Raw genomic sequence first — 13,856 nt, 5'->3', positions numbered from 1 at the left:
CAAAAAAAAAAAATAAAATTTTTTTAATTTTTAAAAAATTTTTTTTTTTTTTTTTTTTTTTTTTTGATTTTATTATTTTATTTTTTTTAATAACAATAAATTTATTTTTTGAAAAAATATTTATACTTTATTTATTTTAAACATTTCTTTTTCTGTTGTAACATCACCCTATAGTTAATTCATTTTCCTTTGTATTTTAATAAATTTTCATTTTTTTAGTATATTAATTTATATATAAATTAATACATAAATAATAATAATAATAACAATAATAATAATTAAAAAGATATATTTATAATTATTTTATTGTTTTAAACATATTCAAAACTCACACTCATATTATATATTCATTGTAATAAAATTATGCAAAGTGGAAACAATACAATGAATTATCAAAATTATGGACTTAAAATTGGGTTTCCACCAGGAGGACCAGTCAGATACAAAATGATGAAGTTTACAGATTATAATATAACAGTAAAGGAAGCAATTAACATTATAACGACTAAACAAATTATACCAAAACCAGAAATTCATGTATTACAAATTACATACTCTGAAGGTGGCAGTGAACAACCAATAAACACAAGTACAGGAGGAGGTAGTACCAACAGCACACCATTATCAGGTTCCATTGGCATGCCACCACCACCATCATCATTGAATGATTCAAACGATTTAAAAAAGTCATCATCGTCTGGTGTTGTTTGTATTAGTAATAGAAAAATTAAATGGATGGAAGATAACGAAAGATTGTCATCATATCCACTCAATGCTCAAGATGTAGTTATAGAATTAAAAAAGAAATACCAATTAGTTAAAGTACACGATGGTAAACAAACACTCAGTATTATCGTTGATGTTACAAAACCATTAATAGATTTAATGGGTTTGGTATCATGTAAATTTAAATTAAAATCAAATGGTGAATATAGATTATTCACTTCAGGTAAAGGTAGTGTATTTTATTTTATTTTTATTATTATTTATGTTTCCAATATATTTATATTAATTTATTTTTTAAAAATTAGAAATTAATTTAAATTTTGATGTTAGAAGTTTAAATATTGATACATCATTGCCATTTATATTAAGAGATGATAACGATTCAAATGCAATTCCAATTGACCAATATCAAAATTGGGAAAGTAGTGACGATGAAGAAAATGATATCAATAATAATTTGTCCGTACCAGCCAAGTCAATCATCAATCCAGTTAAAGAAGGTTATTTAAAGAAATTGGATAAAAAGAAATCATGGAAAACTAGATACTTTAAATTGACCGATAAATATCTTTATTGGTACAAATCTCCAACATGTGTTAAAGCTTCTGGTATGGTTATTTGTAAAGATTATCACATTAAATTAGCACCATCGACTCATGTAAATATTCCCATTAATTATTAGAAAATTTATATTTATTTATTAACTAGGTTTTTTTTTATTTAGACAAAAGAATATAAATTAGAATTAACTCCAAAAAATATTGTAGCAGGTGCAACTACTATAATTCATTTTATTAAATTTGAAAATGAAAATGAATTAAAACAATGGTGTGTGCCACCAATTGTATTAGAATCAACACCAGCAGCAACACCAAACCAATCAAGATTTGCTAATAAAACCAATAAAATATTTGGTGTACCAATTGAAAAGACAATTCAACCAGGTCAAACAGATAATATCCCAATTATTGTTTCTCAAACAATGGATTATATTGAAAAGAAGGCTATGGATATAACAGGTATTTTCCGTTTAAGTGGTTCGGCAACTACCATCGAGGGTTGGAAAGCTAAATATGATAAAGGTGAAAAAGTTGATCTTAATCAAGAAACTGATCCACACGCTGTCGCTGGTTTATTAAAGCTTTACTTTAGAGAGTTACCAGATCCATTGTTAACCTACGAAAGATATGACAATTTTATTGCTGCTCAGTGTGTAGACGACTTCCCATCAAGAATAAAGTTAATTAAACACTTGGTTAAATCATTGCCACCTGTTAACTATGCTGTTCTTTCAAAATTAATGGCATTTTTAGGTAAAGTTGCAACTCATTCTGCAAATAACAAAATGCAAAACCACAATCTTTCTACTGTTTTTGGTCCAAATTTAATTAAAGATCGTCCTAATGAAAATGATGCAGGCGGTAATATCCAGGCTTTAGTTGAAGATACTCCAACCATCAATGGTTTAACTTTATCATTAATTAGAGATTATCAATATATTTTCAATGTAAGTTTATTTTTATATTATAGTACTATAATTAAACCAAAGTACATTTATTAATTTTTTTTTACAGGATAAAGAAATACCAGAACAAGTAATCTCTGCAAAAACATTATACGAATATTTAGGTAATGAAGAGTCAACAGAAGATGATCAAGATTTAATATTTCCAAAAGGAGTTATTATTAAAGTTAAACAACAAGGTACTGATGGTTGGTGGACAGGTGAATATCAGGGTAAATTAGGTAAATTCCCAGCTTCATATGTAGAGTTACTCCCACACTCACAATCTCCATCTACATTACTTAGAACAAAATCCAACTCAAATTTATCAAAGAAAAAGAAATTCATGATGGAGATGGAATCAACAAAATCAAAGAATCAAGATTTGGAGAAAAACAATAAACAGCTACAAATTACAAAAAAAGAATTACAAGAAACCATTTCAGATTTAGAATACGAAATGAGTCAGCTTGAAAGAGATCCATCCATTTTCCCATACTTATCTCTTTTGAATGACTGTAAAGCAAATAAAGATATCTCTTTAATTCCAAAGAATACCGATCTTTTACTTCAAAAGTTTGAAGAGTACAAAGCTAGTAATGAAGCATTATCAAATCTCAAATCCACCCTTATCGAAGAATATGAACAATTTAGCAACAATCCTAAAAAGAGATTAGAATCTAAAGAAAAAGAACAACTCCAACAAAAATATGATAGTTTATCTTCAATTATTGATAAATCTCAAAAAATTAGATCAAGAAGTATAAATCATAAGAAAGCTATTAATGATGATTTGGTCGAAATAAAAAGCTTATTACTATTGAATAATAAATAAAACAAAACATTAATAATAAATTTTATTAAAATAGATCAAAAAAAAAATCATAAAATAACAATACACCTCCATTATTTATTTAGCTGGAACAAAAATAAAATATTATTACATATATTAAAAAAACAATTTTAGAATTTTTTTAATTTAATTTATATTTAAACCGAACTTGTTTTTTATTTTATAATTTTTAAAACACAAAAAATTTAAAAAACTTAAAAAAAATAAAAAAGGGTTAAAGGGGGTCAGAACTTTTAAGTTTTAAAAAAATTAAAATTATTTTTAAAAATTTTTTTTTTTAATACATTAAATAATAAAATGGGGAAATTTATACAACTTTTAATAGAACTAAAATTTGAACTTTCTAAAAAAAGAAAAAAATATCTTTATAAATGAAATTATAGAACAATTGGAGCAAGAATATAAAATTGAAAAAGAGGAAAAAAAAAATTATTACAATAAAAGGTTTGCCCAATTAGAATTTGCATTAGATCAGAATGAAGTAATGTGGGGAAAAGAAGTTGAATTTTGGAAAGAAACAGTGGAAAGAGAAAGAGAAAACAAAAAAAATAGAAAATGAAATTTTAAAAGCTTTTGATAAAAAATTTGAAGATTTGAAAAAATTTTCTGAAAAATTTATCAAAGAAATTTTTAAACAAAATATCTATGAAGTAAATAATATTGAACTAAATAATATAGGTATATTTGGCAATAACAGTAATGATTATTATAATAATAATAATAATAATAATAATAATAATAATTATAATAATAATAATAATAATAATAATAATAATAATAATTCCACCACAACCACTATTACAACTACAACTACAACCAAAAATAATAATACTAATAATAACAACATTAACAACAATAACAATAATGAAAACCAAATTCGATAATTCCCAATAGTTTAAACGTAAATACACAAATAAAAAAAAAATTGTATTATTTTTTCAATAGTGATAGCTATTTCTTTCCAATAAAACAGTTTTTTGAAGAAAATAATGCGAATTTCGAATTTATAGATTCAAATTAGGGACTAAAATTTAGGATATTTTTTTAGAAAAAAGGTTTTTTTTTTAGTTTAGGGTATAATAGGCATTTTTTGAAGTCAATTTCTTAAATAAATAAAAATATAATCCAAATTAAGAAAGATATTCAAAACAAGAAAGATAACTTATGATAATTATCAAAGAAAAATAAATAAAAGGAAGATTTTTAAAAATAAAAATAACAATTAAAAAAAATTATTTATTTATTTTTTATATTTAAAACTAATTTATGTAAAATTTTATATTGTTTAATCAAATTCTTTAATAAAGAGATTAGTTTGATTTTCATTAATTAAATCATTAAATGTTAAATTAAGATCAAAACAACATTTATCAGAATCTAAAATAGAGAATTTTGAGGTAATATTTAAATTTTTTGAAACAGTTTCATAAAATTCTCCAATTTTGGTATTTCTTGCAACTTTAAAATTATTACAGACACCTCCTCTATCTACAGATATAGTAAAAATGTTTTGAGGTTTTTCATTTGCTGCCTTATCAGGTGAAGTTACATTACTTTGAATAGGTGAGGAAATAGAAGATGATTCTTGACTATTTTGATCTGGTAGAAGAAAAGAATTTTTTTTGATTTCTTGTTTTAAAGTTGCTTTGGAGATATCGAGAGCTTTTTTTAAAATTCTCCATCCAACTGAATCTTTTGAAGAATTTCTTACTGTGATATCATTTATGTAAGGAACAACATAGAAGATGTTGTCCCCTTGAACGGGTAGCTTCTCCATTATTTCTTTTTTTATTCTTAATTGATCTTTTTCAGAATGATGATCACTATGAGTAACGACCAAAATGGGTTGAATATTATTACTGCATTCATTTATCTTTTTTTTAATCAGTTGAACTTCATTATAATTGGAAACGATGTTCATAGAACAAACAAAAATGACTGCGTGGCACTTATACATTTCCATTGGACAATTTTCTTTTATATAATCGCCGGGGTGATATTTTCCTTCAACTGCTAAAGAATAATCTAATAAATTATTTGAAGAGGTGATACCTGCCTATATAAAATTATTTTGATTAGTAAAATATTATATTGTTACATATTTATTTATAACCTACTTTGTCTACCAAATTAATTTTAATTTTATTGATAATCTCTTCATACATTTGAATTTTATCCATTTTATTTTTAATTTCTAATATTTGATGAATTGGATTAAAATGAATTCCCTTTGTTGTATGACCAGTTTGTTTTGAACTATAAAAAAATGTGTAGTCAATTTTCCCAGTGGTAAAGAGATTGAAAAGTAAATTGAGAACACTAGATTTGCCATGACCTATTACCCCATCTACATATATGTTAATTGGGAAATCTGTAACATAATCTTCACTTAGCCAAAAAAATGGAATTGATAATTTATAATTATATTTTATCTTATTTACTTCCATATTAAACTTAATAAAGTTTGGAAATTCATTCATATCGCAATTATCTTTAACTTTCAAAATAACTTGTAATTCACAAGGATTTCTATCAAATGATACTTCATTTTCTACTTTATAAGGAAAATAATATTCATTTTCTTCAAAATTAATTATAACTCCATTTGGTAAAAAGGGTTTATTTATTTTTGAAAAAATTGAAAAAGTAATAGAAAAATCTTTACTTGATTTTTGTATTGAGTTTTTAGTTGGAGATACTGAAAAACCTATTGGATTGTGTATTGTTTGTGGTACTAGTTCTTTAATTTTATCAGAAAATTCTAAATAATTTTGGAAAATATAATTTCTTTGTTGAACAAAAAATTCATCCATGTTTTCTTTTGATATTCCAACCCCAATATTATAAAATTTAATACCCTTAAAAAATTTATTAATTATTAATATTTAATAATTTAATTTTATTAAGTTTTTAAATATTTTGACTTACTTTAGTTGTCATAGATGTAATTAGATCTTTAGATTGTTTATCGTCTTTGGATAGCTCATCGGTAATTACCATCACAACATTTTCTCTTGTACTGTCTATATTGGCAAATGCTATTTCTAAAGCGCTTTTTAAATTTTTTTCTTCTTTTTTTGCCCATGGGTATATACCTATTACAGATGATGCTTTATAACCTAAATTAAAGAATTAATATAATGATCAAAAAATTTTAAAAATTAATACTTACTTATTAATTTTATTCCACTTAATAACTTTTCAGTATCATTGGTGAAATTGGAAACTATTTCTGCAGTATTTGAATTACCAATAACCATTATTTTTTCATGTTTTGATAATATATTTACAATTCCATTTATATATCGTAAACATAAATCAAAATTTTTTTTATCACTTGGATTGTTACAAATAATAATATAGTTGGTTTTTACTCTTAAAGCTTTAGTTATTAGGTTTGTCATTTTTATTTACAAATAATAATTAAAATTTAAAAAAAATTTTTATTTTTATTTTTTCAATTATAAGGAATTAAAAATTATAATTATGATTAATCGAATTAAATAACTTAACTCAAAATCAGATAATTTTAGACCCAACTATAAATAGCGAAACTAACCCCATCATAAAAATTAAGTTTTTTAAATAATTTAAAAAACTTAAAAATTAACACAATTTTAAAAAACTTAAAAATTAACACAATTTCAAAAAACTTAAAAATTAACACTAACATTTAAACCTTTATAAACCCCAAATGTATAATTTTCATTATTTTACTTAATTTTAAAAATAAAAATGGAAAATATAAATAAAGAAATAAATATACAAAATTCATTGTTGGGAAAAAGGTATTCAGTTAATTTTTCATTATTTGGTTTTAATGATAGTTTTAAATTTAACATTATTAAAATTTTTTGTTTAATGTCATTTATTTATTTTTTTAGAGAAATAGTTTCAAAAATTAAATTTTGGCCAAAGCTCAAAACAAATAAAAAAGATAAAAAAGAAATTATACCTCTAAATTTTGTATCAAATGAAAAAGATCATCTTGGTGCTTTTAATCTTTTTTTTACCAAAGACCCAGAAAAATTAGAATTTAAAACTGACTATAAATTAAATTTTGAAAATGCCAATATAAATAATAAATCAGTTGTAATATACTCAATACCTGTGTCAAGTAAAAGTACCCAATTCGATCAATATAAACATGAAATAGAAGAGCTCCAAAAAAGTTATAATCAAGTAATTCTTTTTATTTGTTTACCCTCAGAACAATTTTCATCATTTAGTTTTGAAGAATTTAATGGTACTCAAATAAATTTTATACTAAAACTAGGAGTTATCCATGATAATAGTTTTAATCAAAAATCATTAAATTCATTTTATAATAAAATAAGTGAAATTTTAAAATAAATAAAAAAAAATTTTAAATTATTTTTTTTTTTTTAAAATTTTTTATAATAATCAAAAATAAATTTAAATAAATCTTATTGTTAATTTGTTACCTCACTTAATACGGTTTACATAGATTCCTTTTTGTTTATAAAAAAAAAACTCTATTTATGGATTCTAACTCAAACAAGAAGCAAACTACAAAAAAATTTAGAATGTAGTAAGGAAAATAGAAAATATATCAATAATGGATATAAAAAATATCTACTATAGTTTGACATTGTTCTTTCACTCTTTCATTAGAGATGCATTGGAAATAAAATTTTTACTATATTGCACAATTTTAGGAAATGTTGCATAAGTAAATAAACCGGCTTCTTTATGAGAAAGATATAGATTTCAAATAGAAAAAATCTAGTGTCAATTTAAATTTATAGATATCTAAAATGGAATGATGAAATTATAAATAAAAATATATTAAATAAATAAATTAATAAATATCCACTTTAAATATTAAAATATTTATATCAATTTTTTCTCTATTTCTTTGTTTTTTTAATACCATACAAAAATAAAAATATTTGAGTGGGTGTAAGTGGTGGGGGTGTCAATTTTTTTAATAATAATTAAGTTTTTTAATCTATTAATTATAATTTTTTAAGTTTTTTTTTAAGTTTTTTAAATTATTTTTTAAACTTAAAAATTTAAATTAATTTTAAGTGATTTAAATTTTTAATCAAAGTTACATAAATTTTTATTTTTAATTTTGTAAAAAATTTTTTAATCTTTTTTAAAAATAAAATGAGTAATCATATAGATGTGGAAGAAGCTTTAAAATATATATTTAATAAGGAAGCTAATTCAAATGAAAATCATCAAAAATTGGCAGATAATAAATTAATTAAAATAGTTATGAAACTCTTAGATGTTCATATTAAATATTTTTATAATAAATATTATATTCAAACAAATGATAACTCAATTTATTGTTTTTCAGATAATGAAACTAATTGTTTTCAAACATTAAATCAGTTTTTTTCAAGTATTCCTAACCACCCTTATAAAATAAAAAATGAAACCATATCAAGTATTCAAAGTAAGAAATCTGCAGTTTATGTTATATATTGTATAATTAAAGAGCCAAATTATTCAGATCACAGAAATTCAATAGAAGAATTACAAAAGAATTTTAAGACGTTGGTAATATTATTATTGGTATCAAACTCAAGTCAGTCACTGTCAAAATTAGAAGGATTCCACGGTAATGTTATCAATTTACAAGTGAACCTTGATGAAATTGTAAATAATAACTTCAACCAAGAATCATTAAATGAATTAAAAAAGATTATCAAATAATAAATTTTTAATTAAATAAATATTTTATTATTTTATTATTTTATTATTTTTGGGTTTATTTTTAACCCTTATTTTTTTTATTTTTTTTTATTTAGATACTTTGAAATTCGAGGTTATATAATGAACTAACCACCTTTTATATTTTTTAATCTTTATAAATATCAAATCAAATACTTTTATTTTATTACTCCATATTATGCTTTTTATATTTCATTTCTTTTAATACAACCGACAATAACTCAACTGAGAACAAGAAACAAAATGGGAAAACTAAGGTTTAATAAAGGATTTCAATCATAGAAACTACATATCACGGAAAATATTTTAATGAATCATGGAAAAACATCACCTCTACTCAAATGTTATTGATGAAATATTAAAAGACTTACCATTCATTTCAAACCTTTTAAAACAAAAAAATTTTAAACTCAATAAAACTTAAACAACAAATATTTTTTAAAATTATTTTTTATTTTTAATTTAAATCTTTAAAATTAATTTATTTAAAACTTTATATTAATGAATCAATATTCTTTTAAATAAAGATCAATTTGATTTTCAAAAAATATTTGACCCATTGTTGAGTGATCATCAATACAACATTGTTCAGAATCTAATATAGAGAATTTTGATGTGATATTAAATTTTTTTTCAACAGTATCATAAAAATCTGAAATGTTGGTTTTGGGTGAAACTCTGAATTTTTCAACGATATCCCCTCTATAAACAGATACAACTAAAGGGATTTGAAGTTTTTCATTAGCTGCACTATCAGGAGATGAACCTTGGCCATTTTGTTCTGGTGTAGGTGAATAATTTTTTTTGTTTTCTATCATTTGGGTTCTAATAGTTTGTTTGGCAACATCTACAGCTTTTTTTAAAATACTCCAACCAACTGAATCTTTTGTGGACTTTCTTTTTGGGGTTTCATTTAAGTAAGGAACAACATAGAAGATGTTGTTCCTTTCAACAGGTAGCTTCTCGATTATTTCTTTTTTTATTTTTAATTGTACTTCTTCAGGATAATGATCACTATGAGTAACGACCAAAATGGGTTGAATTCTAACACTAATGCATTCTAGTAACTTTTTATTAAGCTGTTCCAACTCACTTAAATTTGTATTGATGTTCATTGAACAAACAAAAATAAATGCATGGGCCATATACTTTTCCATTGAACATTTTTCTTTTAAATCATGGTCAGGGTGATACTTTCCTTCAACCGCTAAAGAATAATTTAATAAATTATTTGAAGAGGAGATACCTGCCTATAAAAAATTATTTTTGATTAGAATAAAATCTTATTGTTACATATTTATTTAATACCTACTTTGTCAACTAAAGTTATTTTAATTTTTTTCATAAGCTCTTCATATATTGGATGATTATCCATTTTTTTTTTAATTTCCAAAATTTTATGAATTGAATTAAAACTAATTCCTGTTGTAGTATGACTAGTATGTCTTGAACTGAAAAATACTCCGTAGTCAATTGCCCCAGTGGTAAAGAGATTGAAAAGTAAATTTAGAACACTAGATTTACCATGGCCTATTACCCCATCAACAAAAATGTTAATTGGAAAATCTGTTATACAATCTTCACTTAACCAAATTAATGAGCTTGATAATTTATAGTTATATATTTTATCAATTACTTTTATATGAAACTTAATATAGCTTGGAAATTGTTTCATATCGAAATTAGGTTTGACACTTAAAACAACTTCTAAATTACAGGGATCTCTATTAAATGGTACTTCATTTGTTACCAGATTTCCGAAATAATATTCGTTTTCATCAAATTCAATTTCAACTTGATTAGATAAAAAAGATTCATTTTTTGGTGAAAAAATTGAAAAGGTTATTGAAAAATCTTTACTTGATTTTTGAATTAATTTTTTAGTTGGTGTTACTGAAAATCCAATTGGATTATGTATTGTTCTTGGTACTAGTGCTTTAATATTGTCTGTAAATTGCAAATAATCTGGGAAAAAATAATTTCTTTGATGAACAAAAATTTCATCCATTTTCATTTTTGTGAATGATCCAACCCCAATATTAAAAAATCTAATACCCTAAAAAAATATTTTAATATTTAATAATTTCTTTTTATAAAGTTTTTAACTTTTAACTTACTCTAGATATCATAGATGAAATTAGATTTTTTGATTCTTTATGGTCTTTTGATGGGCTATCAGCAATTATCATTACAACATTTTCTCTGGTACTGTCTATATTGGCAAATGCTTTTTCTAAAGCGTTTATTAAAAATTTAGTTTTATTTTTTTGTGAAATATCTAGTAAATTAAATTAAAACAATTAATATAATGATCAAAAAAATTAAAAAAAATATACTTACTTAATTTTATTTCGCTTAATAACTTTTCAGTATCATTTGTGAAATTGGAAACTATTTCTGCAGTATCTGAATAACCAATAACCATTATTTTTTCATGTTTAGATAATATGTTTACAATTCCATTTATATATTGTACACACATATCAAAATTACTTTTTGAACTTGGATTGTTACATAAAATAATATAGTTGGTTTTTACCCTTAAAGGTTTAGTTATTAGCTCTGTCATTTTTATTTTTAATTAAAATTAAAATTTTTATTTATTTATTAATTGAATTAAATAAAAAAAACAATTTTATTTATATTTTTTCAAAAACAAAGAAATAATTTAAATAATGATTAATCAAATTAAATAACTTATCTCAACATTAAATAATTTTAGCACCAACTTAAAATAAAATATAACCCCATCTTAAAAATTTGTTTTATATTTAAGTTTTTTAATTATTTCAAAAACTTTAATATAAAACAAAATTTAACCCCATCTTAATTAAGTTTTTTAATTATTTTAAAAAACTTAAAAATTTACTCTAATATTTAAAAAACTTAAATTAACTCTATCATTTAAAACTTTATAAACCTTAAAAATTAACACTAAAATTTAAAAAACTTAAAAATTAACTCTAACATTTAATATTTTATAAAACATAAAAAAATATTTTTCATTATTTTATTATTAAATCAAAAAAACTATAGTAAGAAAACTTAAAAATGGAAAATATAGCAAAAATCTTTTCAATGATAGATAAATTGGAAGAGAAACTAGGAATTAACGAAGAAATAAAACAGAATTTTATTGACTTAAAGAATGAAATAAATCTACAAAACTCAAGGATGGAAAAAAAATATACATTTATTTTTTCATTAAATGGAGATAATGAAGCAATATTTGATAATGTAAACATATGTAAAATTCTTTATTATTTCGCATTGTTTTTTAATTTTTTTCAATTTTTTAGAGAAGTAGTTTCAAAAAGTCCCTCCCTTCTTGACAGGTTAACTAAAAGTAAAGAAAAGAAAAAAAACATTACTTTAAATTTTGTCTCTAAAGAAAAAACTCATCTCTCTGCTTTTAATCAATTTTTTTCCAAAGACCCTGAAAAACTAGAATTAAAAACTGACTATAGATTAAATTTTGATAAAGCAAATAAAAATAATAAATCTGTTGTAGTATTCTCAATAGCTGTGTCAAGTAAAAGTACTCAATTTGATCAATATAAAGATGAAATAGAAGAACTTCAAAAAAACTATGATCATGTAATTCTTTTTATTTGTTTGGCTTCAGAACAATTCTCTCCATTTATTTTTAAAGAATTTAATGGTATTCAAATAAATTTTACACTAAACTTTTCAATTATACATGATAATTATTATAATCAAAAATCATTAAAATCATTTTATAATGAAATTAGTGAAATTCTATTAAATAAATAAAAATAAAATTTTTTAGAGATAATGTTTTTTAATTTTTTTTTTTTGTATTTTTTAAGTTTCTTTTAATAATTTATACTTAGTGAATCCATTAAAGGAAAATAACAAACTTTATTATTTTATTACTTTTCTATATTTGCTATTTTAATAATATAGAAAAGTGTGTTTAAATTTTATTATTTTAGCAGTTGTAAAAACAAAACTATTTATAGATGACATAATTGAGGTATCGAACTTACAAAACAATTTAGAACAATAAGCTAGAGGTAAAAAATTATCGTTATCGTTTGTTGAATTTTGATCATGGGAAAGGGAAAAACTAATTTTTTTTAAAAAAATTAAAAATAAATGAAAAATAAAAAAAGGATAAAAAAAGGAAAAAAATTTGTAAAATAATAAAATAAAGGTTTTTATTATTTGATTAATTTAACTTTTTTAAGAATTTATTTTTTTATAATATAAATATTTAAATATTTAATTACTAATATATTTATTTTTTATAGTAAAGTAGCTGTTTTGTTTGGGGGGGGTAAAACCAATTTTTTTAATTTAATTAAATTTTTTAAGTTTTTTTTTTTTTAAGTTTTTATTAAAATTAAACACTTAAAAATTAAATCCTTAAATTCACTTAAAATTAATTTTAAAACTTTTTAATTGAACAAAGATACATAAATTTTTATTTTAATTTGGTCAAAATGAATTACTATATTAATATAATCAAAGATATCGCAAATCAAGATACAATAAATTCACAAGAATTAAAACAGGCTATAAAAAATTTGGAAGAAGCCTATTCAATTGAAAACAATCAACCATTAGTACTTAATAATCTAATTAATGGGGCACTTCCCCATTTTGATATACAATATTATTTTCAAATTAGAAATGATAACTCAATTTATTATTTTTCATATGAAAAAACTTTTTTTGAACCATTGGATCAGTTTTTTTCTAGTATTCCTAACCACCCTTATAGATTAAAACAAGAAGACATGTCAAGTATTAAAAATAAGAAATCTGCAGTTTATGTTATATATTGTCCAATTAAAGAGCCAAATTATTCAGAACACAAAAATTCAATAGAAAAATATCAACAGAATTTTCAGAGGTTGGTAATATTATTATTGGTTGCAAACCCAACTCGGTCTTTATTTAAATTAGAAGGATTCCACGGTAATGTTATCAATTTACAAATAACTCTTAATAAAATTGAAAATAATGACTTCAACAAAGAATCATTAAATAAATTTAAAAAGATTATCAAATAATAAAATTTTAATTAAAAATAAAAATAAA

The 13,856-nt window shown here is 22.0% G+C and overlaps 7 protein-coding genes across 7 annotated transcripts; 5 read left to right on the top strand and 2 right to left on the bottom strand.

The window, feature by feature from the left end:
• Positions 1–363: 363 nt before the first annotated feature.
• Positions 364–3,967, top strand: DICPUDRAFT_153400 (uncharacterized protein; the record flags this gene model as incomplete). The annotated part of the gene is made up of 5 exons (XM_003289036.1): positions 364–949; positions 1,032–1,384; positions 1,451–2,233; positions 2,301–2,991; positions 3,636–3,967. 5 exons carry the CDS (start codon positions 364–366, stop codon positions 3,965–3,967), a joined length of 2,745 nt encoding a protein of 914 aa, XP_003289084.1.
• A 401-nt stretch (positions 3,968–4,368) lies between these two features.
• On the bottom strand, positions 4,369–6,487 carry DICPUDRAFT_79848 (uncharacterized protein; the record flags this gene model as incomplete). The annotated part of the gene is made up of 4 exons (XM_003289019.1): positions 4,369–5,139; positions 5,201–5,941; positions 6,012–6,202; positions 6,256–6,487. The coding sequence occupies 4 exons, from the start codon at positions 6,485–6,487 to the stop codon at positions 4,369–4,371; spliced, it is 1,935 nt and encodes a 644-aa protein (XP_003289067.1).
• A 331-nt stretch (positions 6,488–6,818) lies between these two features.
• DICPUDRAFT_79847 (uncharacterized protein) lies at positions 6,819–7,436 on the top strand (the record flags this gene model as incomplete). Its single annotated transcript, XM_003289035.1, has 2 exons — positions 6,819–6,871; positions 6,968–7,436. The coding sequence occupies 2 exons, from the start codon at positions 6,819–6,821 to the stop codon at positions 7,434–7,436; spliced, it is 522 nt and encodes a 173-aa protein (XP_003289083.1).
• A 780-nt stretch (positions 7,437–8,216) lies between these two features.
• Positions 8,217–8,771, top strand: DICPUDRAFT_153397 (uncharacterized protein; the record flags this gene model as incomplete). The annotated part of the gene is made up of 1 exon (XM_003289034.1): positions 8,217–8,771. One exon carries the CDS (start codon positions 8,217–8,219, stop codon positions 8,769–8,771), a length of 555 nt encoding a protein of 184 aa, XP_003289082.1.
• Positions 8,772–9,295: 524 nt separating this feature from the next.
• Positions 9,296–11,358, bottom strand: DICPUDRAFT_79845 (uncharacterized protein; the record flags this gene model as incomplete). The annotated part of the gene is made up of 4 exons (XM_003289018.1): positions 9,296–10,039; positions 10,102–10,845; positions 10,907–11,022; positions 11,130–11,358. The coding sequence occupies 4 exons, from the start codon at positions 11,356–11,358 to the stop codon at positions 9,296–9,298; spliced, it is 1,833 nt and encodes a 610-aa protein (XP_003289066.1).
• A 482-nt stretch (positions 11,359–11,840) lies between these two features.
• On the top strand, positions 11,841–12,563 carry DICPUDRAFT_153394 (uncharacterized protein; the record flags this gene model as incomplete). The annotated part of the gene is made up of 1 exon (XM_003289033.1): positions 11,841–12,563. The coding sequence occupies one exon, from the start codon at positions 11,841–11,843 to the stop codon at positions 12,561–12,563; it is 723 nt and encodes a 240-aa protein (XP_003289081.1).
• A 692-nt stretch (positions 12,564–13,255) lies between these two features.
• DICPUDRAFT_79843 (uncharacterized protein) lies at positions 13,256–13,828 on the top strand (the record flags this gene model as incomplete). Its single annotated transcript, XM_003289032.1, has 1 exon — positions 13,256–13,828. The coding sequence occupies one exon, from the start codon at positions 13,256–13,258 to the stop codon at positions 13,826–13,828; it is 573 nt and encodes a 190-aa protein (XP_003289080.1).
• Positions 13,829–13,856: the final 28 nt, after the last annotated feature.

The sequence above is a fragment of the Dictyostelium purpureum genome (assembly GCF_000190715.1).
Source record: "Dictyostelium purpureum unplaced genomic scaffold DICPUscaffold_159, whole genome shotgun sequence".
NCBI lineage: Eukaryota > Evosea > Eumycetozoa > Dictyosteliales > Dictyosteliaceae > Dictyostelium > Dictyostelium purpureum.
This window is presented reverse-complemented; position numbering and strand designations above follow the sequence as displayed.